Source organism: Capra hircus, chromosome 21 (assembly GCF_001704415.2).
Source record: "Capra hircus breed San Clemente chromosome 21, ASM170441v1, whole genome shotgun sequence".
NCBI classification, from domain to species: domain Eukaryota; kingdom Metazoa; phylum Chordata; class Mammalia; order Artiodactyla; family Bovidae; genus Capra; species Capra hircus.
In genome coordinates, this window is record NC_030828.1 from 28,398,906 (window position 1) to 28,424,830 (window position 25,925).

The window sequence follows — 25,925 nt, forward strand, 5'->3', positions numbered from 1 at the left end:
ATATATGATACAAAGATAAACTTTAGACCAACTGTGGAACTCCCTGTGAGAGAGGAAGGAGGAAATGTTCTGTGTGACACATTACCATCTGGGATTGCAAATGATGGTGGCCTTAAGAGTATGTTTGACACAACTCCAGATCTCCATACGTTTCAGATTAAGGTTGAGGTGGAATATCCTGAGATTGCCACAAAAGCACTGAAAAGCCTGCTTGCATTTCCAGTATCCCATCTTTGTGAAGCAGGGTTTTTTGCAGTGAAAGTGAAAGGCATTCAGTCATGTCCAGCTCTTTGCAACCCCATGGACTGTACAGTCCATGGAAATCTCCAGGCCAGAATACTGGAGTGGGTAGCCTTTCCCTTCTCCAGGGGATCTTCCCAACCCAGGGATGATCAAATCCAGGTCTCCTGCATTGCAGGCGGATTCTTTACCAGCTAAGCCACAAAGGAAGCCCAAGAATGCTGGAGTGGGTAGCCTATCCCTTCTCCAGCAGATCCTCCTGAACCAGAAATCAAATGAGGGTTTCCCACATTGCAGGTGGCTTCTGCAGTGACGGGGGCCAAAACGGGATTATGGAGTAAGCTGGACATATGCAACACACTCCAGGTGTCACTGTTTTCCAGCGCCCCTAGATGGGACCATTCAGGTGCAGGGAAACAGGCTCAGGGCTCCTACTGATTCTGCATTATGGTCAGTTGTATAATTATTTCATTATATATGACAGTGTAATAACAATGGAAACAAAGTGCACAATAAATGTGGGCTTCCCAGGTGGGACTAGTGGTGAAAAACCCACCTGCCAATGGAGGAGACCTGGGTTTGATCCCTGGGTTGGGAATATCCCCTGGAGGAGGGCATGGCAGCCCACTCTAGTATTCTTGCCTGGAGAATCCCATGGACAGAGGAGCCTGGTGGGCTAGAGTCTGTCCATGGGGTCCCAAAGAGTCGGACATGACTAAAGCAACTTCACACACCTGGACACACACAACAAATGTAATACACTTGAATCATCCCAACCTCCCCCACCTCTACTGCCAGTCAGTGGAAAAATTGTCTGCCCCCAAACTGGTCCTGGCGCCAAAAATGTTGGGGACTTCTGTTATATACTGTGTACCATTATATTATGAAATGAATATATGCGTGTATGCTTGCATGCTAAGTCGCTTCAGTTGTGCCCAACTCTTTGTGGCTATGGACTGGAGCCTACCAGGCTCCTCTCTCCATGGGATTCTCCAGGCAAGAATACTGGAGTGGGTTGCCGTATAAAATGAATATACTTAATGTGAAAAGTATACTGAGCATACATGAATCTTTATTTTATGATCCATAAGGTACCACGCTTAAAACCAAGGGCATATTAGCTGTGAACTGATGTAAGGCATGATCCTGAATTTAGCAGTCCTTGTCTGGGTGTCTCTTGCCTGCAATTATGCCCTGCCCCAGTAGATTTCAGCTCTGCGGGCCTGTCTCCTTTAGGAGCAGCACCACCTGCGCAACTTCAAGGAGGTCTTGTCCCCCAACATGTACAGCTGCAAGCTCTGGGAGGCTTCTGGACACTGGCAGCATTACAGTGCGAACATGTTCACCTTTGACATCGACAAGGACACTTTCGCCCTTAAGCCCATGAATTGCCCAGGGCACTGGTGAGTATGAAAAATGAAGCAGATCTGTACCTAGCAGATACTTCACTACAGTTAGTTTTTAATGTTATTTTGCTTTTTGGAGTTAAGAGGGTCCTTTAACATGAAGAGCGGTGTTTAGAAATCATCTTTACCAAGTTGTTTCATTCTGAAGGATGAATTTACTTTTAAAATATGTTTGCTTTTTGCCAGATGTGGGCTGTTGGCTGGAAAACATTTAGTATTTTGTGCTTCTCAGACGATAATATTACCCATCAATTTTATAAATTATTACATTTCTCTTCCCAGTGGTAATATACTTCAGATATATATATTTGCAGAACATTTAGTTCTTAGATGCTATTTGAGTTGTAATGGTCCATCTTAAAGTCAAGGTTGTCTTAGAGTCTATGAAAGAATGTAATTATCATAAAGCTCCATAGGATGTGAATGCAACCTTGTCAGAGAAGTAGATTTTACAACTAGAAGTGAACAAAAAATTTTTCCACCAAAAAATATTTTCCACCAAAAAATATCCCACCTATTGTAGCTTCATATCAACATACACATTTTCAGTAAATTGACTTTAGAAGGTAGCTACTTGAAAGAAACGTCTGAATACTGAAGAAAACTTTTTGCCCTTTTCAGTGAAGACTAAAGGAAGTTCAACTCTGTGGGAACTACATATAAAAGATATGTATTTATCTTTAATTTTATGAAAACTGATATGTAAATATTATATAGCCTCCTGTTTTTAAACAAAGGTGGAGGCTAAAGCCTAGTGCTTTGCATTCTCCAAAACACCTGTATTAACTGCTACTTAACTCAGTTTCCCATTGGGTACCAGTTGAAGCTGTGATTTCAGTATTATTACAAGAAAGCTGAACACAGCAGAGAGTATAATTTTGTATTTTCTTATATCAGAACAAGGAATCAGGACCACAGTGGCTTAGTGGTGATGGGGTGTGTGAGCAGGGGTTGCTTCCTGCAGAAGAGAGGCCTTTCATGCAGAGAGAATATTAGCAGGGTGCTTTAGACAGAACCATTTCCTCCTGGAGCTCATGAGCAGAGTGAAGAAGGAACAAATACACAGTCAGTCAGTTATTGAAGAAGTAAGACCAGTGTCAAAACTGTGGCAATTCTGGCTGTTCTTGGAGCCTGAGGCTCGACTGACCAGCCCTTCTGGGGAGTGCCCAGGGCTGCCTCACGTAGGAAGTAGCCTTTGAAATGGATTGTAGGTGGTTGAGAATAGGGAGCAGTATTTCTGGAGGAGATGATTGGGTTCTTCCTCAGAGTGTGCAGTGATCTAAATACAGCGTTCAGTAATTCATGGGAAAAGAAACTTCTTTTAATTGGTGATCTAAGAACCAGAATTAGGTGTTTACAAATCCTGAGTCATTTAACTGTTAACTTACTAACAACATTCAGATGGTTACTGCATCTCTTCTGTAGTAAGGAAACACTGTGTGCCCCTGTGTCTTTTCTAGTCTGATGTTTGCCCATCGTCCACGGTCTTGGAGGGAAATGCCAATCAGACTTGCTGACTTCGGGGTTCTTCACAGGAATGAGCCATCAGGAGCTCTGAGTGGCTTGACCTGCGTCAGGCGCTTCCAGCAGGATGACGCTCACATCTTCTGCACAGTGGGGCAGGTAGACGGGAACTCAGGGAGGCATGGTCACCACAGGTCCATATTAGGGCAGGTAAACAGGGACTCGGGGAGGCGTGCTCAGCCTGGGTCCAGTGTGGCTGCCTTAGACGCATTGCTGGGTCTTTCAGAGTTGCTCTGAACTGAGTTGTTCAGTCTAGTCTCTGAGGTCCCATCAGTTCCAACACATTCTTTTGTATCATTTTTTTAGCTTCCACATATAAATGATCTGATATGAATTTTGTCTTTTTCTGTCTGACTTACTGCACTTAGTATGATGATCTCTAGGTTTATCCATGATTGCTACAAATGGCATCATTTCTTTCTTTTTATGGCTGAGTAATATTCCATTGTAGATATGCACCATATCTTCTTTATCTGTTCCTCTGTCAGTGGTCGTTTAGTTTGCCTCCATGCGTTGGCTATTGTGAATAGTGCTGCGGTGAACATTGAGGTGCATGTGTCTTTTCAAATTAGAGTTTTCATCTTTTGGATGTATGTCCAGGAGTGGAATTGCCAGATCATATGACAACTCTTATTTTTAGCTTTTTAAGGATGCTCCATACTGTTCTTCATAGTGACTGTACCAATTTATATTCCAGCAACAGTGTAGGAGGGTTCCCTTTTCTCCACACCCTCTCCAGCACTTATAATTTTATAGACATTTTGATGATGGCCATTCTGACTAGTATGAGGTGATACTTCATTGTAGTTTTCATTTGCATTTCTCTAATGATTATTGATGTTGAGCATTTTTTCATGTACCTATTGGCCATTTTTACATCTTCTTTGGAGAAATGTCTGTTTAGGTCTTCTGCTCATTTTTTCGTTGGGTTGTTTGTTTTTCTTGACATGAAGTCTATTTTTTTTTCTTTTAAGCTTCTTCTAACTTTATTAACATTAATTATTAAGTAACATTATTTTAAGGGTATTAGTGAAATTTTGGATGTGTGTGTTTTTCAGTTTTGCCTGGAAGTTAGAATTTACTTTTTCAGGTTTTTATCTTAATTCAAATTCAAATTGCCAGGCAAAGGGCCACTATTAAATGGTTTGACCTAATAGACAGTTATAGACCCCTCCAGTCAATAACAATGGAGTATACATTCTTTGAAAGTGCCCACGGGACATTTTCCAAAATAGACCATATTCTGGGCCATAAAATGAGTCTCAATAAATTTAAAGGGATTCAGTTCATGCAGAATATGTTCTCTGGGGCTTCCCTGGTGGCTCAGTGGTAAAGAATCTGCATGCCAATGCAGGAGACATGGGTTTGATCCCTGGTCTGAGAACTAAGATCCCACATGCTGTAGGCAGCTAACCTTGTGTGCCACAGCTAGAGCTTGTGCTCTGAAGCCTGTAAGCCCCAACTACTGAGTCCATACACTCTAGAGCCCATGCTCCACAAAAGAAGTGACTGCGGTGAGAAGCCCGTGCGCTGCAACTAGAGAGTGGGCCCTGCTCACCACTAGGGAAAAAGCCTGTGCAGCGAGGAAGACCCAGCACAGGCAAAAAAAAAATTTAAATAAATGAATAGTTTTTTAAAAGTTCTCTGGCTGCTTTGAAATTGAGGTAGAACTCAATAACAGAAAACTATCTGGAAAATCCCCAGGTATTTGGAAAGTGAGTTATACACTTCTAAATAACCATGTGTAAAATAGAAAATCAAAGGGAAATTAGAAAATATTGTACACTAGCTTGTGCACAACATGAGTTTGAACTGCCCCTGTCTATTTCTACACAGCAGTTTTTATGAATACATACAACACTGCTCTGTGGGTCGCAGTTAGCTAAATCTGCAGGTGTGCAACTGCAAACCAAGGGCCAACTGTACAGTTATGCATGGGTTTTTCATTGTGTGAGGGGCCAGTACTCCTAACCCCAGCTGTGTTCAAGGGTCAGCTCTATACCAAATGAAATGTAAAAGAAACACAATATATCAGGATTTGTGGGATGCCATTAAGATGGTACTTTAGAGGAACACCCACATTAGAAAAGAATGTTTTCAAAGAGATAGCCTCAACTTCTACTTAATAGACTAGAAAAAGGAGAGCAAGTTACATTAGAGATGAGCAGAAAAAAGAAAATAATAGCAGAAAAGAAATCAGTGAAATAGAAAAAAGAAAAACAATATGCAGTATCAACCCAGAGGCTGGGTCTTCTGGATCAATAAAGTTCATAAACCTTTAGTTTTGTCAGAGAGAAAACTAATTAAAAATATCAAGACTGGAAAATTCCCTGGCAGTCTAGTGGTTAGATCTCCATGCTCTTACTGCCTGGGGCCTGGGTTTGATCCCTGGCTGGGGAACCAAGATCCCCCAATCAACAATGTACAGCAAAAAAAGAAGAAGAAAACTTAGGGCTCAGAGATGTGCCATTCCTGCAGATTCCACAGATATTGAAAGGATACTAAGGTAATAGTATGAACGTGCTTACGCCAGGAAATTTGACAAATTAAATTAAATGAACAAATTCTTTGAAAAACACAAGCTACCAAATTTTACTCAAGAAGAGATAGATAATCTGAGTAGTCCTTTATGAAAGAAATTGAGTCGGTAGTTAGCAGCCTTTCCATAAAGGAAACTCCAGGCCCAGAAGGAATCACTAGGAAATTCTACCAAACACTTAGAGAAGGAGTCATGCCAAGTTCTGCTCATTCCTGGCAGGCATTAACGGGGACCCCCTACACCCACCCTGTAATGTCAGTGGAGACTAAGTGGCGCCGGACTTCTGCCTTCACCTGGCAGCCACATGGTGCCTCCTCCACTGCCTGCTTGAGTGGGGAGATGAGACTCCCGCCAGTACTCCTCAGTGATGAGGCTGCACCCTGGGGTCAGTAGAAGCCACGTGAAGAGTGGTACCAGGACACTCCAGCCGCTCCTAGCCAGAGGGTCGTCGGAGAAGCCTACCAGGGTGTAGAACTCCTGCAGTCGCCTAGCAGTAACAGGGAGCCCCTGGCCTTCTCACAGTCCCCGGTGGGAAACCCTGACGTGCTCCCACTCTGCCAGGCCGTCCTCCCTCCTTGTTGGAGCAGAGTCCATGGAAGACCGCGAAAACAGGTCATTTAAATAAAATCTGAAGTCTTACAATAGCCAGAATGTCCAGATTTCAGAAATCAGTCATCATGTCAAGAAGAAGAAAAATCTCAACTTTGATGAAAAAGGGCAGTGTAGGCACCCTGCTGTGGAGATGATAGGGTTATTTGAATTATCTGATGAGGCCACCATAAAAATGTCTCAATAAACAATTACAAACACACTTGGAACAAATGCAAAATTTAAAAAATCTCAGGAAATAAAAGATATAAAGAACCAAATGGAGATTTTAGAACTGAAAAGTGTAATAACCAAAATGAAATATTCAGTGGATGGATTCTTGAGAAGAATGGAGGGGACAGAGAAAAGAATCAGTGAACTTGAAGACACCAATAGAATTGATACCAGCTGAAAAAACAGAAAAGAGACTGAGAGAAAAATGAACAGAACCTCAGAGACTGGTGGGACTATAACAAATGCCTAATATATATGTCACTTCCCTGGTGGCTCAGATGGTAAAAGCGTCTGCCTACAATGCAGGAGACATATATATGTCACCAGAGTTCTGGAAAAATAGAGTAGGGTGGAAGTGAAGAAGTACTCAAAAGAGGTAATGGCTGAAAACTGGCCAAATTTAGCAAAAGCCATAAGCTTACAGATTCAAGTAGCTGAGAAAGTCCAAGCAGGATAAACCCAAACCAGGTGGTGCAGTGGTAAAGAACCCACCTGCCAATGCAGTAGACATGGATTTGATCTCTGGGTCAGGAAGATCCCCTGGAGAAGACAATGGCTATGCACTCCAGTATTCTTGCCTGGGAAATCCCATGGACAGAGGAGGAGCCTGGCAGGCTACAGTCCGTGTGGTCACCAAAGATCAGACATGACTTAGTGACTAAACAACAACAAAGAAACATTAGACACATTAGAGCCAAACTTACAAAAACTATAAAGAAAAAAATGAAAACAGAAAGAAGTGATACCTTACCTTCAAGAAAAAAATTAAAAATGAAATAACAGCAGATTTCTCATCAAAATGAAATATAACCTGTTGTATAGCGTGGGGCACTCAATGCTCTGTGGTGACAAAGAGGGGATATATATACACATGTTACTGAATCACTTTGCTGTAGAGCAGAAACTAACAACACTGTAAAGCAGCTATATTCCAATAAAAATGTAAAAAAAAAAAATTCAGAGGCCAGAAGGAAGAGTCACAGCATTTTCCAAATGCTGATATAACTGTTAAACCAGAATTCTATATCCCCCCAAAAAAATCTTTCAGTGATGAAGGTGAAATCAAGACATTAGATCTACCTTAAAAGATTGCTATAGGAATTTCTCTGAAGAGAAAGGAAATTATAAAAGAGTCTCAGAACGTTCAGAATGAAGAAAGAACTGTAAAAATAAAACATGGTAAGTAAATTTGTTGCTGTTGTTTAGTTGCTTAGTTGTGTCCGACTCTTGCAACTGCATGGACTGTAGCCTACCAGGCTCCTCTGTCCATGGGATTTCCCAGGCAAGAATATTGGAATGGGTTTCTTCTCTAGAGCATCTTTCTGGACCAGGAATTGAACTCACATCTCCTGCATTGGCAGGCAGAGTTCTTTACCCTGAGCCACCAGGGAAGCTCAGTTAACTACAATAAATATTGCTTTTCCTTTTTCTTTTGAGTTTTCTGTGTTATATCTGATGATTAAAGCAAAAATTATATCATCATTGGGGACACTGAGTAAATGGCTCAAGGATCCCTGTCTTATTTCTTGCAACTGCATGTGAACCTCAAAATAAAAAGTTTACTTTAAAAAATGGGCAAAAAGATGTGACCATTCAGTTTACCTAAGAATATGTACAAGAGAAGGTACACATCTAAGGAACTAAGCGGATGGCAAAGAAGCATGTGAATGAAGTGTTAAGGATCATTGGTTATTGAGGAAATGGAGATTGATGCCCTATGAGCTGCCTCTATGCCTACAGAATGGCTGACATTTCAGAGACAGACTCTGACATGTGTTGAGTGTGAGGAGGCACTAGATCTCCCTCTCACCAGTTGTGGAGGTTGAAGATGGTACAGTTCCTCTGAGAAATAGTTTGGCAGTTTCCTAAAGTGAAACACGCACCTACCATATGTCCCAGCCATCTTACTCCTTTTCTTTTCCCAAGAGAAAAACAAAGCACCTGTCCATACAAAGACCTGTACACACGTGTTCAGAGCAGCTTTACTTGAAGTCGTCGAAATGTAGAAACAGCCCGATGACTGCTGAGTGTGTAAATGAACAGTGGTGCATGCACAGAGTGGACAGCTGCTCAGCAGGAAAAAGAGTGATCTGCTGCTGACACTGCAGCATGGATGGATCTCGAAATAATCGTTTACTGTTAGTTTCAGTCGCTCAGTCGTGTCCAACTCTTTGCTACCCCATGGACTAATAGCACACCAGGCTCCTCTGTCCATGGAATTTCTCCAGGCAAGAACACTGGAGTGAGTTGCCATTTCCTTCTCCAGGGGATCTTCCTGAGGGATCAAACCATGTCTCTTTTGTCTGCTGCATTGGCAGGTGGATTCTTTACCACTAGTGCCACCTGGGAAGCCCTTGAAATAAATGCTGTGTGTGCGAAGTCACTTTAGTCATGTCTGACTCTGTGACCCCATGGACTGTAGCCCACCAGTCTCCTCTGTCCATGGGATTCTCCAGGCAAGAATACTGGAGTGGGTTGCCATTTCCTTCTCCAGGGGATCTTCCAAACCCAGAGATCATACCACATGTCTTCTGTATCCTGCATTGGCAGGCAGCTTCTTTACCACTAGCATCACCTGAGAAGCACTGAGTGTAAAAACTGAAAGAAAATAGCATGGTTCCACATGTGGTTCCACTGATGAAAATCTGCAAACCTAATCCACAGTGACAGGACAGAAGCAGACCCTTGCTGGTACCCTTTGTCTGCGTCTGTGTTTTTGCTGCCTCATTTCGCTCACACCTAGTGCTCGTTTTCCTCCTCTTTGGCCTCTCAGCTCAGCCCTGCTCTCCTCACCCTGCGCTCACTCTCTGTCTTCAGTCCCTCTGCTAACCTCAGCTGCGTGTCTCAGCTCTCCCTGTGAGCTCCAGACCCCAGTCCTCCAGGGGACATGTCTGCTTGGCCATCACACTCACCCTCACGTAGGCCAGGTCCAGTGCCGGCCCTTCTTCTGCCTCTCTCCCCACGTCCTCTCCTTTCAGTGACACACCAGCACCCTCTCCACAGCCCTGGCCAGGAACCCAGGCCGGGTTTTCAAGTCTCATGTCCAGTTTATCACAAGCCCTGTCGATTGCTCTTCCGAAGCATGTTATTCCTGAATAATTTCACTCATTCCTCATTTCTCTGCATCCGGCGCGGTGCTGACTCCGCAGGCAGTCACTGTCTGTTAGTGAACAAGGACAGGTGTCCTGCAGATGCAGCCCACCCCTGTTTCAGCCACTTGTTTCCAGCACCAGCCTCCTGCTCCTGAAGGATCCCAGCAACTCCCAGATGGGCTGTTCTTCTCATCTTGCTGGTCAGTCTCCCAGAGTCTAACAATCATGGTGAGCTGTGTTGTTCCTCTGCACCACTTCTCACTGCTCGCTGGCTCAAAAGTACAGCCTTCAGCCTGGCTCTGGAAGCACTGGGTTTCCTCCAGCCCTGACCTGCCTCCGTCCTGTGTACTCCCTCTCTGCCTTCTGCTCGGTCACAGGCAGCTCCCACGGCTGGCCCGCCCTCACTCACTCCTCTGTCTTCTGGGCCTTCATACTCCGTGTTTCCTATGCTCAAGGGGGTTCCCGCCCTGGCTGCATTGGAGGGCTGTCACGTCTCCCCTGGGTGCAGCTTGGCCATCACATCCTCTGGCCAGCTGCTCTTCCCCTGGGTGGCATGTGCAGGGAGAGGCACCCTCGCCTGTGCCTTTGCCCAGTCCTATGCTGGACCAGCAGCCTGGAGGTGCATATGGGCATCTGGCAGGTGTCCTGTGAATATTCCAGTGAGAAAACGACAACGAGGCGAACAGTGCCATGGACTGTACTCCGCAGTAAAAGCACACTTTATTTCTGGCTGACAGGAAGAATTTTTTTAATGCTATAAATGGATTTAATTTCTCATTTGCTCTAATTTCAGATCGAAGAGGAGATAAAAGGGTGTTTGCAGTTTCTGCAGTCTGTTTACTCAACGTTTGGTTTCTCCTTTCAATTAAATTTGTCAACAAGACCTGAAAACTTCCTGGGAGAGACTGAGTTATGGGATGAAGCTGAAAAGGTAGGGAGAAGCAAAGTGTTACCTTTCATTTTACCTTGCATGAAGTTGTGATGCTTTGCAGTGGAAACTAAAGACTGGGAAGTTTGGGATAAATGTGCTAATTGTAGAACACAATTAATCCAGTTTTCTTCAAACACTGATAAGAACGATACCTGACATTTGTTTCACACGTTAGTTTATATCAGGGTTTTGTTTGTAGTCTTTTCAGTGCTGCTTCCTAATAAACAATTTCATAAGTTTTTCAAGAAATCCTCTGGCTCGTTTTTCAGCAGCTCTGGTCAGACCTCTGCCCGTGGGACCAATGTAGGTCCCTCAGCTCCTCAGAGCCAGATTAACCCCAGGCTTTCTCTGTCCTACTTTCAGAGTTGTAATGAGTCGTTAAGAGCACTCCAGCCGCACATGCACACCACAAGCAGACTGGAGCCCAGCAAGTACTGCAGTGTAGACCCCAGTGCTCCTGGGAGCCAGAGACGTGGTGGATGTGGGACAGGACAGATAGACGGCAGAGAGAAGGGGTGCAGGGCAATGTATACAGCCAGGCCTAGGAGCAGTGGTTTCAGCCCTGGCCTGACCTTGCATAAACCTGAAGCTTTCTGACCCTTAGCATCTCCAGCCGGCCTTCCGAATCCCTGTGTCCTCAGAGGCTTCTGCCTTATGTTCTTCCCCCAAACCTGGCTTAAAAAATTTTTTTAATTCCCTGAAACTCCTCCCCTCCCTCAGCTGCTATAGCTGGGCCTCACTTTGTCTGAGAACACGTATCAGAGTCCCTTCAGAAACGCTCCACCCCCAGGGTCACCCCCTCATGGCGCTCCACCCCCAGGGTCACCCCCTCAGGGCATTCCACCCCCAGCGTCACCCCCTCGGGGCCCTCCACCCCCGGGGTCACCCTCTCGGGTCCCTCCACCCCCGGCATCACCCCCTTGGGGCGCTCCACCCCAGCGTCACCCTTTCAGGGCCCTCAACCCCGGGGTCACCCCCTCAGGGCGCTCCACCCCAGCGTCCCTGTTCGGGTCCCAGTGCACGGGGACAGTGACGGAAGCCTGGCTGCCATCCAGAGTGCCCTGAGCCTGCTGGCGTGGGCACACCCGGCCCCGCCAGCAGCACGGGTGTCTCCACTGCCTGCTGGTCGGAAGGACTGTGCGCAGCTGAGTCTGCAGACCATGGAGGGCCTCCCGCTTCCACATCCCAGGGGCCGCCAGGGGTGCTGCCCACCAGCCGCAGGCACAAGAGATGGGGGAGAACAAAAGAGGGTGCACAGCCTGCCCCCACCCCAGAGGGCCTTACACCTGCACACGGAGTGCTCTGGGGCAGGGCAGAGCCTGCTTGCCCTTTACCGTGCAGGGTCCCTTCTGAGGGGCTGGGAGTGTGAGGTGGGGGCGCTGAAGAGGCAGACGAGCCCGAGTTCCCCCAGCAGCTCTCACTGGGATTCACTGGACATGTCAGTGAGTGATCCTTTCGCCCCCAGTTAAGTGTCTGTTTCCTGAGAGCAGGCACCATCTTAGTCATCTTCCTGTGTCCTCACCCAGACTTTACTGACTGTGAGAGGCTCAGTAAGAACAAGTGGAACTAACATGGAATGTAGTGAAGATTGACAGTGACTTACTATTTTGAGCTATAGGACAAAAAGAAAATGTACAATGAAGTGGAAGTTATTAATGTTCTCTTCTTATTAAAAAATAGCAACTACAGAATAGCTTGATGGAATTTGGGAAACCATGGAAGATAAACGCTGGAGACGGAGCATTTTATGGTCCTAAAGTAAGTAGGCAATATGCCTCGAAAAGAGTAAAACTGGAAAGTAAAAACTGTGTCTAAGCAAACGTCTTTGAATTTACAGATTGATGTAGAAATCAGGGATGCTCTTGGCAGATACCATCAATGTGCTACAATCCAGCTGGATTTTCAACTGCCTATAAGATTTAACCTTACATATGTGAGGTAAGTGACTGTGATGAATAACACAGGACTGATGTCTTAAATACTGTCACTCACACCTTAGCAACATAAGAACGAGCATCAGTGAATGTCTGTCTGTGTACAGTGCACTCAGCATGTGTTCACCTGCTTCTTACCTTGTTGGAGGTCAGCCTTCATTTCCTCAGGCTCTGGTCAGTGGGATGGTGAAGATTAGAACAGTGAACAGATAGAGAAACACACCCCAGACAGTGACATCTCGCTGAGGTGGAGGAGGGGGCTTTGTACAGGCTGATCCTGGGTCTGTGTCTCCAGGACAAGGCGGTTGCCCAGGAGAGCAGACAGAAAAGGCTGTTTCATCACTGCAAACAAGCAATTAAATTTCCTCAATACACAGTAAAGTCGACTTTGTGTGTCTGTGTGTCTCTGTGTGTTTGTGTATATGTGTATAGTTGTGTAAGTTTTATCATTGTGTGGAGCAGTGCCCACCACCCCGATTGTGATCCATCAGACCGGCACACTCCTGTTCCTCTGTGGTCACATCTTCCCCTCCAGCCCCCAGCAGCCACTGGCCTGCTCTCCTTCACTTACACAGAAGGTCACACACGTGGGGTCATGCTGTATGTCACCTTTGAGGGTGGCATCCCCTGTCAAGGGCATGCGTGGCAGCAAGGTGACTTGTCACCAGTGATGTTAACCTCCATTGCTCAGGTAAAATAGAATTTGCCAGGTTTCCCCACTGCAAAGTTACTCTTACTCCCTTTCCGTAATCTTTCAGAATTGTGGCTTTCCTGGTGATGCATATGCGGAGTGGTTTTGGACTGCATCCTAGATACTGTTAATATTCTATTATGAGATGCTGGGTTTTGTTTCTTTTTTCTATAGCAGTTTTTTATTGATTTATTTTAGCTGTTCCGGGTCTTCATTGCTGTGCCAGCTTTCCTCTAGTTGCAGTAAGCGAAGGCTACTCTCATGGTGCATGTACTTCTCACTGTGATGGCCTCTCTCGTTGTGGAACACAGGCTCTAGGGTGTGTGGGCTTCAGTAGTTGCAGCTCCCCAGGCTCTAGAGCACAGGCTCAGTAGTTGCGGTGCCCGGGCTTAGTTGCTCTGCAGCATGTGGGATCTTCCCAGACCAGGAATCAAACCCATGTCTCCTGCATTGGCAGGCAGATTCTTCACCACTAAGCCACCAGGGAAGCCCTGGGTTTTGTTTCAGTCCTAAACAGATTATTGATTTTTTAGCAGTCATTGTGCCTGGGCAGGTTCAGGCTGTAATTTCCAGCCTGCCTTCTGTGACTATGATGTCAGCTTAGTTTGCCAGGCCTATATACTATGTACTCAGCCCTCTGTATTCATATCCAACGCCTGTGGGGGCCCATGGTACCCACTGCTGCATAGGAAGGACTCGAGCATTCCTGGATCTCGGCATTGGTGGGGCCTTCCTGTCCTGTGTGCACCACCCCAAGTCCAGGTCCCACAGCTCGGTTCTCAAGGCTTCTGTGTGCTGTTGGGTCAGGTCCTTAAACTCGTGGTGAGTGGTGAGGCGGGGCAGCTCTCCCATGCCCCCTGCTGTCTGATTTTCTTGAAGTCCTTTCTGCAGTCTGTGGCCAGGAGGCTGGGCTTTAGCTTCCCTGCCCCACATGCCTTTCCCAGACTCTCTGTGTCACACACCATGCCAGAGTGAGCACAGGGACTCACCCCATGCACCTGGGCTCAAGGCTGTCTGGTCAGACAGAAGGGTCCCTGCCTCAGAGCTTTAGGCACCTGTTTACTCTCTCTGCACGGTGAGAATACTGGGGGCTGGAGGAAGAGAGCAGGAAAAAGAAACAGAAGGAAACCCCAGGACTACTCCCTCCGCTCTTTCTGAGACTTAGTGGTTTTTTTTCTGGCCCCTGGCCAGAAAGCAAGGATTTCTCCCAAAGCTTTTCCTGTCTGCACCTGGTGTGTATTCTTGGTTGTAGACTGTCTTTATGTCCAGGCCATACAAAAGGGAAGACAAAATTACAAGGACCTAATCCAGAAAAACATCTATTTCTGCTTTATTGACTATGCCAAAGCCTTTGACTGTGTGGATCACAATAAACTGTAGAAAATTCTGAAAGAGATGGGAATACCAGACCACCTGACCTGCCTCTTGAGAAATTTGTATGCAGGTCAGGAAGCAACAGTTAGAACTGGACATGGAACAACAGACTGGTTCCAAACAGGAAAAGGAGTACATCAAGGCTGTATACTGTTACCCTGCTTATTTAACGTCTATGCAGAGTACATCATGAGAAACACTGGACTGGAGGAAGCGCAAGCTAGAATCAGGATTGCCGGGAGAAATATCAATAACCTTAGGTATGCAGATGACACCACCCTTATGGCAGAAAGCGAAGAGAAACTAAAAAGCCTCTTGATGAAAATGAAAAAGGAGAGTGAAAAAGTTGGCTTAAAGCTCAACATTCAGAAAACGAAGATCATGGCATCCGGTCCCATCACTTCATGGCAAATAGATGGGGAAACAGTGGAAACAGTGTCAGACTTTTTTTTTTTGGGCTCCCAAATCACTGCAGATGGTGATTTCAGCCATGAAATTAAAAGACGCTTACTCCTTGGAAGAAAAGTTATGACCAACCTATATAGCATATTGAAAAGCAGAGACCTTACTTTGCCGACTAAGGTCCGTCTAGTCAAGGCTATGGTTTTTCCTGTGGTCATGTATGGATGTGAGAGTTGGACTGTGAAGAAAGCTGAGTGCCAAAGAATTGATGCTTTTGAAGTGTGGTGTTGGAGAAGACTCTTGAGAGTCCCTTGGACTGCAAGGGGATCCAACCAGTCCATTCTGAAGGAGATCAGGCCTGGGATTTCTTTGGAAGGAATGATGCTAAAGCTGAAACTCCAGTACTTTGGCTACCTCATGCGAAGAGTTGACTCATTGAAAAAGACTTTGATGCTGGGAGGGATTGTGGGCAGGAGGAAAAGGGGACAACAGAGGATGAGATGGCTGGATGGCATCACTGACTCGATGGACGTGAATCTGAGTGAACTCCGGGAGTTGGTGATGGACGGGGGGCTTGGCGTGCTGCGATTCATGGGATCGCAAAGAGTTGGACACGACTGAGTGACTGAACTGAACTGAAGTGCTGGTTTGGTGGCTCTTGAGAGTTGGGTCTTCTTGGGCATAACTCAGTTCTCCCAGCCCTTTCGTTCTCTCCTAGGTCCACGTCTGTGTCCAGTGAGAGTGCTGGGTGTGGCATGCTTACTTCATTCCACCTGGAGCCAGCTTCTTTTCAAAGACATTCCCCTGACTTGAATTAGACAAAATCACAACATCCTTCCTTTAAATGCTCCTCTTCTAACCATGTCCAGTTTTAGATGCAGTGTTGATTAGACAATGTGTTGAGATCTCTTTCATTCAAAAGTTACTAAGGCAAGAAAGGAAAAATTATTGGCATATTTTAAATCTAATAATTTTTATTATACTATTTTCCTGATAAGATTCTTATAATAAATGAACAACCACCAGTTCCCCAGAGCATATGATATTATGGGTTGATCTCAAGCTTGTGTTCAACCAACAGTAATTTCATTTTGGATTCCCTGTGTTGTGTTTTAATTAATAGTTACAGAACTACACTCGCAGTTAGGTCCTGGGAGAAAGTAAAGAGCTGAAGGAATGCTTGCAGTGTTCATATGGAGTTACACCAGGACATGAGAAGAATAAAAATTACCGGAATATAAAGGGGAAAGCGCAGAACCGTCAAGAATAAATTTGAGCCTTTTGGAAAAGATTGTGTCTGGACTTTATATTTTCAAAACCATCTTTCCCCGATAACCTACTATTAATAAAATTAGGAGTAGGGGGACTTTATGCAGAAATGGCCCAACTAATTTAACAAAAGTTGAATACTACTGGCCATCTAAAGGGGATGTGGAGAAGAAGGAGATCAGGCAAGCCAGCATCCATCCATCCATCCACCCATCTACCCATCCATCTATCCTCATCCATCCACACACCCACCCACCCACCCATATATCCATCCACCTGTCCATCCACCCATCTATCCATCCATCTGTCCATCATCCTAGGTGTGTGGATGACAGGGACTGGAGAACATAAGTGGAAGCAGTGGTCTGTAGACCAGGTAAGAGATGACAGTTATAACAAGGAGGCTGTAATAGTAGAAATGAGAAAAGTAGAGGTATACAGGATTTATTTTGGAGGCCCAACCAGTGTGATCTGTTGTGGCTTAAATATGAGGAGAGAAGGATGGAGGAGCAGTGAGGTCATTATCTTGATCAAGTTTTCTACCCAAGAAAGCAAGGTTTAACATGAAGAGGCATATTGCCACCCATTACCTTCAATAGTGCTGAAAGGCACTGGGTAAAATATAATTCATTCTAGTGAGAGGAAAGGAAATAAATTTTCCTGTTACTATAAAAAAATCTATTTCAAAAACAATGATAACATATTTACTTATTTGAGAATAAGACAAATAGCCTGTCTGTACTTTTACTCACAGTTGTGCTGGGATATGTAGACACATTGAAAAAACAGACAAAATCATCACTATATGTAGATGCTAAGATGTCAAGAAATCCAACAGGATCAGATGGAGGGAAAATTAAAACTGATAATAGAGTTAAGTAGGATACCTAGCAATAAGGTCAATGCAAACATCAGTTTGCTTTCATATATATGTATTAAAAACAACCCGCTGGGAAATGCAATGGGAAACAAATTTCAGAAACAACAACAACAAAAACCAAGCAAATATCTAGGAATAAACTTAACTATACCTATATAATATATATATGAAGTGTATACTATAAAACTTAATTAAAGGCCAAAAAGTTACTTAAATGAAGATTCATACACATTATTGGAATGGGAAGAATAGTATTGTGAAGATACTGATTTTCTTCAAAGGGGTCTTTGAATCTAATGTAATTTCACTGGGATTAGTTGGGGGAGCTTGACATTGATTTTAATGTTTAGCTGAAAGTGTGTCCATGTAAGCATAGTTTAGGTCATTATTTGCCCTTCTTAAGGCTAGAGCCGGTTTTAGTTCTTTTAAAATAAATGACAGGACAGAAATTTCTGGTACCCAGAGGCCTGTGAAAGGATTGTGTGGCTTCTCTTTCATTCCCTCCTCAAAACAACATTATATGACATCCAGGAACATCCACACTGGTTCCAGGTTGTGGGGTGAGTCATTTCTTCACGTATCTGAGCAGGACTGACCCGGGCCCCCACCCTACCCGGAAATCCTCTTGGCTCTGACAGAGGACGTGGCCTGCAGTCAGTCTGCCCTGACCCTCAGCAGAGGTGACTGGCAGGGATGAGATCCAGACTCACCTAAAGTGAGTTCAGTGAATGACTCTGTTTTTGTTTGCTTGTGCGTACATGAGTTTTAGTAGTAACTAGCTGGTACAACCCTATATCCTCCTAAGAACTTTGTAAGCACTGTGAAGACATTAATCTTCCTGGGAAGAGTGTACACAGATCTTGGAGTGAGTTACAGTTAACAGTCATAGTTTGCCTTTTACATCATTTTTGAAAGAGGGGAGAGAATCCTCCAATGTAAGGAGCATGTCATGAAGGTTTCAGGTCTGTAAGGGGAATTAGACCAGGAACATTTTGAAATGTAATGTGGGGGCATAGCATTTACAGGGTGGCATGGCAGTGTGTTTATAGCGGGTGGTGTCAGGAGTGGGCGTGTTTGGACCATACAAGGTGGATTGTGAGCTGATGTTTGCCGATGCTGAGAAAGGGTTATGTGTGAGTTCATTATACAGTGCTCTCTAGTTTTGTATATGTTCTCAATATTCTCTAACAACTAATGACTGTTACACTAATTAGACAAGGTTGGTAAATGTTTTGCCAGCCACGGTGGTCATACCATTAACCCAAATTAATAGAATGCCAATGTATTCTAACAATACAGAAACATATTTTATTTTTTCAATGTCTTTGGTAATTGTTCAATAAATTACTGGTGGAGTAAGCCATAGTTCAAAATAACATTAATTTTAAAATGTAATTTGTTAGATTGCCTCTTGATATGAGGTAAACTGGTAACTTAGATTAAAGCTGGTAGTTTAAAATAATCAGTATACTTGTGATAGAAATAGTGATCTAATATTACCTTGGTTTTTCCTAGATGATATATTTCATTTCCCTTTGGTTTATTAAAGATACTATAATTTGAAAGAAAAAACCCTTTATTTCTAATTAATGCATGGCACATTTATGTTTAAAGATAATTCATGAGGAATCTTTTACCTAGTTTGGAAAAATAACTTTTAAATATAAGGTAGGAAGATAAAGTTATTCCTGACTCTGAAGAGAACATTACATGTGCAATTTTAATTTTTCAGTAAGGATGGAGACGATAAGAAGAACCCTGTGATCATTCACCAAGCCATTTTGGGGTCAGTGGAAAGAATGATAGCCATTCTCTCGGAAAATTATGGGGGAAAATGGTGAGTGATGTGGGAAAGCTACATGTTTCCTGTTCTTTAAAGTCATGTCTAAAGATAAAATTAATATGAAAAAAAATGATGGCTCCTACCTTACAATTAGCAAGTGTCCAAACAGCAAATAAAAAATGCTTGTGGCATCTGCCAGACCAGGAAACAAAGAAAACAAAGGCAGAGTGGCATAACCCTGTCATTTACCTTTTTGGGAACTTGGTGAAATGAGAAATAAGCCTTTTCACGTGTGTCTAACCTTCAAAGATCTGGTTTTTGGAACGCATGTGGGCCACACTCAAGAGCATGCCCCCACCCCCATCCCCACTCCCTGACCCCCACCCTACTGGCTGTCCTGCTCTCCTTTCTTCCACTCACAGCCCTGTGACCACTGACTTGGGAGGAGATACATGGACCTTGGTCACACGTGGCCCCAAAGCCAGAGGCCATCTGCAGTGGCAGTCCCACCTGGGGATGAAGGGGCAGGTGAACTCCCTGAGGGCAGCTTTTAGTTGTTCATCTGGTCACCTTCTGTGCCCCCAGGGAAGAATGGCTAGAGGTATGAGTTACACTGATGTGTGGGCTCTAGTTATTGCTTTGGCTGCAAGGTCAGACTTAGAGATAATTAGGCTAGGAAATGTAGATTTGATCACTCAAAACGGTCCACAAGGATGGTGTTACCTGAGTCTGTGTCTGTCTCCGAGATTTTGTGATCTTAGAGAAACATACTGAGGTGTCACGGGGTGTCCAAGCTATTACAGGTACACATACAGATATGAATGTGTGTGCCTCCTAAGCGTGAATTAACTTGTTTGTATTTCTCTTCAGTTGATTCCATTGTAAGTAGTTAGCGCAGTGAGAGATGGTGGGTCTTTCCCAAGAGCAGTAGAGCTAGGGGATCTGGGGATGGGGTGGTGCACTTCCCCATGGAGCTGCCATGCACACCCTCCGCAGTTTATGCTGCAAGCCTTTGGGCACCTGCTGAGTGCTGGGAGAAGACCCTGAGATGGGAAGTAGAAGTGTGTAGAGTGTGGCTTTCTGGGGCTGGTGGCTGGGTCTGGGACGAGGGCAGAGCTCAGAAGGAAGCATTTACTATTTCTCTGTTTCATCATGTATATAATTATATTTGTCACGTATTATTTTGGTTTGTAATTTAAGAATAAGTATATAAAAACGTGCATTCACAGAATGCCATCCACAATAATCTCCATGCATTTCCCTACACCTTCAAACTAAATCCATATGATGAAGAAAAAAGCAGCCATTTCCCACATCAAACATTGCTTATCCCCACCTTTCCATCTCAAAAAACATTTTCATTCTGAAAATAACTGTAGAATCATATACACAGAGGTCTAGCACACCTGTTAGCAGTTTCCCCAGTGGTGACATCCTGTAGAGCTGCATACAGCATGACCAGGAAGTGACTGATACACTTACCAGCCTCATTCAGATCTCGCACTTGTGCACACGAGTGAATTTGTGTACCTGCTGGTCAGGGTATAGGACAGGTCCGTTACTTACAAGGATCCCACACACCTCTTGCTCTACTCTGTTCCTATACCTAGCAGCCACTAATCTGGTCTCCACCTTCATAATTCTGTCATTTCCAGGGCCGTACAGGCTTGGAATCTCAGTGCACAGCTGTCGAGACTGGCTTTTCCACTCCGTGGATGGAGTTGCCTTGGGATCCATCCGAGGTGTCTTGAGCTCTAGTCCTCGGCCCCCTGTCACTCCTGCCAGTGTGTTTGTATGCAGCGACAGCTGAGCGCTCACTTGCTGAAGGGCGCTGGGGCATTGGTGCTCTGATACGGAACACTGCTATAAACTTTAGTGTGCAGGGCTAAACACGTTCGTGCAAACACGTTTCCACTTCCCTGGGGTGGATGCTCAGGAGAGCAGTTGCTGGGTCAGATGGCCAGTGATGTTTTTAGCTCTTTCACCTGGCTGCCAGCCTGTCTTCCCCTCCCCTTCCAATCAGAAGGCCTCGTCTCCCCTTTTGTCTCCTCGACTGCTTTTCCATATAGTTTGCTTGACTTCCACCCCTCTCTTCTGAACCTGCTCTCATGTGAAGTCTTATTTTTTAAAAAAAGTCTTAGGTTAGTTTTTAATCTTGTAATAAGTGGTCATTTTGAAACATATATATTACTTACATTTTTCAGGCCTTTCTGGCTGTCTCCTCGTCAGGTGATGGTCATCCCTGTGGGGCCAACTTGTGAAAAATATGCACTTCAGGTAACATCAGAGATGTTTAAAGTACATAATCTTGGCATGTGGTCAGTGAATGTCATTGACTTGGAATGTTATTCACGCCTTAAAACATTGCATAACTAATAAATTTATTTACCATCCCATGTTTTCAGTAACACCTGAGTCAAGTCTGTGTAGCTGTATAAGAGCTACTTTATATCTTGTTTTTGAGAAATTGGTGTTTTAAAACATCTCATAGTTATTCTTTTCCTTGTGGCTCTGTTAGGGAAGAATACTTACATTATCTGTTGCTGTGTAACTTGGCACCTTAGAGCAAAAAAAACAGGCATGTATTACCTCACAGTTTCTGTGGGGCAGGATCTGAGCCATCACGGCCGGTGGGCTCTGGCCCAGGCGCCTGGTGAGGCCACAGCCCTTGGGAGCTTAAAGGTCCCAGCTAGGGAAGTAGTCTCAGCCCTTTAAGCTCATCTCAGAACTTAGGTGCCATCACTCCCTCTCCACTGTGGTCAAATGGACCAACCTGGGACCACACCAGGGTGTGAATACTGGGCAGAGGGGATGCTGGGGCTCATCTTGGAGGCTGGCTACCACACTACCCTACCCTACACAGAGTACTAATGAAAGTGTCTCATTGTCTTGTAGATATCCAGTGACTTCTTTGAGGAAGGATTCATGGCTGATGTTGACTTAGATCGTGGTTGTACACTAAATAACAAAATACGAAATGCACAGCTGGCTCAGTATAATTTTATTTTCGGTAATCTAAATCTATATATATTTTCCCAAATGCTTGTTTTTTCCACTTTAATTCCAAAAAAAACCCCTCACCAAAAAAGAAAGAATATGGTATAACTGCTTGATTATGACAAATAACTGTTGAATACTTAAAACACAAAGAAAAGCCTGTGGTGTTCCTGGCTAGATACTCTGTAATTTTCTGGAAGAAGACTTAGGAAATTTCATGTGCATCCTGTGGTGTAGTATTACCAGCAATAATTAATATCTCAAACCAACAGTGGAAAAACTATGTAAATGATCTTATCAGTAGAATTATACTCCTCATGTTTCAGCCATGTGACAGGCCTGAAATAATATCCTTTGCTTTTCTGGTTTATTAGAACTCTTTAGGATTCAAGTAATGAGTAGGAAAAGTTCCAAATTTAAGATGATCAAAAGAAAAGAATTAAATGAAAAAATAAAATGTCCCTGAAGAACAGGAGCAATTAGATATCTAATCTAAAATTTCGACTGTAAGAGTAATTTAAAACCAAGGGAGATGGATATTGACATGCCTGTGGGCACAATGTGGTTATCGCCTATTAAGTTGAAAGTTTCTGTAGAAGGCAAAATAAATATGCAGGGGGCGGTCCTGTGGGCAGTTTGTCATCAAAAGTGTTTATAATGGGTATTGGTGATGGTTCAGTCAGACTTCTTGTGGTGACAGAGATTTCACATTAGCTTAGACATGATGAAATGTATTGGGAGTTGGAGTGTCTTATGCCATGGAAGGTAGAATTCAATAGCCGAACCATTAGCGAAGTAACTGGGACAGGAGGGAACTCCATTCTGAACAGGACCATTTCTCCTCATTTCTGTTCCCTTTTGCTCTAGTTCTTTATGCTTCCTTGATCTACTTTATTCCCCCCTCCTTGATGTCCCGTGTCTTCCTTCCAGGTGGCAAGACACATGACTGCAGAATTCTGCATCATCTCACAGTATGGGTTGCGAGAACAGACCTTTTACTTATATTGTAGAACATTCTGTCAGCTGGTTGACCTGTGTCTGGTGCCCACCCTGATTCAAGTGTGCCAGGTGGAGTTGGGGAGTCTGTAAGAGCTCTCTGTTCCTATTGGTACCCCACAAACACCACAGGTGTTCTCCAAAATGGACAATAGACCACGGGATTAGAAGTCACTTCTTGTCTCCAGAAACTTACTCTCAGTGGATGACTCAATGGACATTAGATTGATATTTGGTGATTAGTGCTAAGAAGGAAGCTCAATGCAACACAGGCCATGTGACTGCTGACTTAATATTTAGTAAAGTGTTGATTTAAAATAGATTTATTTCCCTTTGTTTTCTACAGTGGTTGGAGAAAAGGAAGAGACAAATCATGCTGTAAATGTTCGAACAAGAGACAACAAAATTCATGGGGAGATCTCAGTAATTTCCACCATTGATAAACTGAAGAATCTCAAGCAGTCACGTACCCTGAATGCTGAGGAAGAATTCTGAAGTCCTTTCCCTGCGCTCAGTCTGTGTAACCTCATTTTGACCCCTGAACTTGCATTTTCCCTAATTACTATTAGTACTTCTAAGAACTTGGGACCCACTGTCAGCTCTGCTGCTGGGCACAGTGAAAAGCGAGACAGGAACTGAGTGGTTGATACCCACAAAATCTGATTCACTCATGTGTCTACAGACAAAGGACAAGGGTGGAAAGTTTTCAATTTCCTAAATGTTTTGAGAAACTTAAATGGGAAAATGTTTATCAAAAGAGGGAAGTAGTAGGAAATGAACAATATGAGATGTTACTGTTAAGAACTGTGATTTTTCAAAAGATAAATCTCAAATAAAATTCTGCAAACTTTTTGAATGGGGGAAAATCTTATTTTCTAGTAACATTATGTCTCAGGTATTTTTTAAACTAAAGTTTTACTAAAGTTCACACTGAAACTTTATTTTCAAAATCAGAATCAATTTGTTTTAGCTAACCTACAATAACAACAGAAGCCAGTACTAAATATTGAATTACTAAAAAAGGATTCTAAACTCAAAGAAATTCAGTGTTGTATAATCTTTTGTAGTTTCCACTGTAGGATGAGTTGCCATTTTAATGCTTCTAAATGACAATTGAACCTTACTTATTTTTAGGAAAAAAAATTCAAAATATATTACATAGTGCTTCCAGGGTTACACCTATGGGTTTTTACCATAATAATTTGCTCCCCTACAATTAAATTGCTCTTTTGATGGGATCACGTTCCACTGACTTACAGACTCAAATGGCCTTCTGATTTTAACTGAGAGGAATACCTTGCTTCCCAGAACCGTGTTAAAATGGCTTTATGTCAATAGTGAATTTAGCTTGCATTCCATCAGTCTTCATTTGCTATGTGCTCTGGAATTCGAAATAGAGTTAAAACCTGCTCTCTTCTGTACACACTGGTCATTTTAGCTTCCTGAAGAGGTGGTGGACAGAACAGTCGACCATGAATGACAGCAAATTGAACTGTATTGGGTCCACAATCCCTTGGGCTGTTTTTCAATAGTAGGCTTCCCTGGTGGCTCAGCGTTAAAGAACCCACTTGGGATGCAGGAGACGTGTGCTGGATCCCTGGGTTGGGAAGATCCCCTGGAGAAGGGCATGGCAACCCGCTCCAGTATTCTTGCTTGGGAAATCCCACGGGACAGAGGAGCCTGGCAGCTACCATTCGTGGGGTCAGAGGAGCCTGGCAGCTACCGTTCATGGGGTCGCAGAGAGTCGGACACAACTGAGCAACTAACACACTTCTTCAATAGTAGTGAAGTCCTCAGTCATGTCCGACTCTTTGCTACCCCGTGGAGTATAGTCCACCAGTCTCCTCTGTCCATTGGATTTTCCAGGCAAGAATACTGCAGTGGGTTGCCATTTCCTTCTCCAGAGATCTTCCCCACTCAGGGATCGAACCCAGGTCTCCCGCATTGCGGGCAGATGCTTTAACCTCTGAGCCACCAGGGAAGCCCTTTTCAATAGTAAATACTAGAGTACACAGGATCCTACCGGCGACAGGTGGAAGAACCGGACTTGGAGGGCCTGCTCTAAGTTATATGTGGGTTTCCCCTTGCACCCTTCTCCCCGAGGTGGTTCAAGGGTCACACCTGTGCGATGCTAGAAGCTGCAGGTTGTATAATGTAACTTTTTAAGCCAACTTTTATTGAAGCCAAGAACTATTAGATAGATTTCTTTATTCGCCAAATGTACTCATGAGGGAAGGGGTGTGAGAGGACTGCCCACCCGGATGGTCTTGTGGCGGGTGGACGTAAAGAGGGAGGCCTATGCGCGGCCCAGGACTAAGGATGCTGCGGCAGGAACATGTGTGGGTCGCCGAGGGGGCCTCAGGGGGCCGCGGCCTGCGAGCCGCTCTCTTCCTGAGCCGGGCCTCCTCCGGAAGGTCTGGGGGCCTGAGACCTGCGCAACCAGGCATTCTCTCTGTCCTCGAGGAGTGTCTCTAGGGACTGGCTAGACTTCGGGGCGGGACACTGGCCGGGCCCCGGGGTGTCGCGGAGTGGGGCCTTGGGTCCCCCGGGCACACCTGGAGTCCTTTCCGAGCAGTCTGGGCCGCATCTGTACACAAGCGCCTTTTCAGTCGGACTAACCGTAACTTCGTCAGATCTCTGCATGGTGCCGAGCGCACAACAGGAGTTTTTGTCACTAAACGTACACATCCAGGCACAGGTAAACAGTGGCCAACTTCCCAAACTTGCCCGCCTCTGCCCTCAATCCCTAAGGAAGGAGAAAGTGAAGTAAAATTCGCTCAGTCTTGTCTGACTCTTTGCGACCCCACGGACAATACAGTCCATGAATTCCCCAGGCTAGAATACTGGAGTGGGTAGCCTTTCCCTTCTCCAGGGCATCTTCCTAACTCAGGGATCGAACCCAGGTTTCCTGCATTGCGGGCAGATTCTTTACCAGCTGAGCCACAAGGGAGAAAAGTGAGCTTCTTATTCCAGGGGCAGGCAGAGCCCGGGGATACCTAGTAGCCTTAGCCGGCGGAGCGTGGGGAAGACCGGCAGGGCTGCCGC

General features: G+C 44.5%; 1 protein-coding gene across 2 annotated transcripts in view; it reads left to right on the forward strand.

Annotated features, from left to right (window-relative positions):
- Window positions 1-23,736, forward strand: part of TARSL2 (threonyl-tRNA synthetase like 2) — a 44,803-nt gene extending 21,067 nt beyond the window's left edge. Inside the window, exons 11-19 of one of the 2 annotated variants that reach the window (XM_018066494.1) lie at window positions 1,477-1,643; window positions 3,107-3,269; window positions 10,417-10,554; window positions 12,235-12,312; window positions 12,392-12,492; window positions 18,837-18,941; window positions 21,092-21,164; window positions 21,783-21,897; window positions 23,227-23,736. In XM_018066494.1, coding sequence (XP_017921983.1) covers window positions 1,477-1,643; window positions 3,107-3,269; window positions 10,417-10,554; window positions 12,235-12,312; window positions 12,392-12,492; window positions 18,837-18,941; window positions 21,092-21,164; window positions 21,783-21,897; window positions 23,227-23,375 — 1,089 coding nt within the window. In that variant the 3' untranslated portion in view covers window positions 23,376-23,736. Of the gene's footprint in view, window positions 1-1,476; window positions 1,644-3,106; window positions 3,270-10,416; window positions 10,555-12,234; window positions 12,313-12,391; window positions 12,493-15,673; window positions 16,243-18,836; window positions 18,942-21,091; window positions 21,165-21,782; window positions 21,898-23,226 lie in introns of those variants that run through there. The other variant, XM_018066495.1, reaches the window with a different exon arrangement.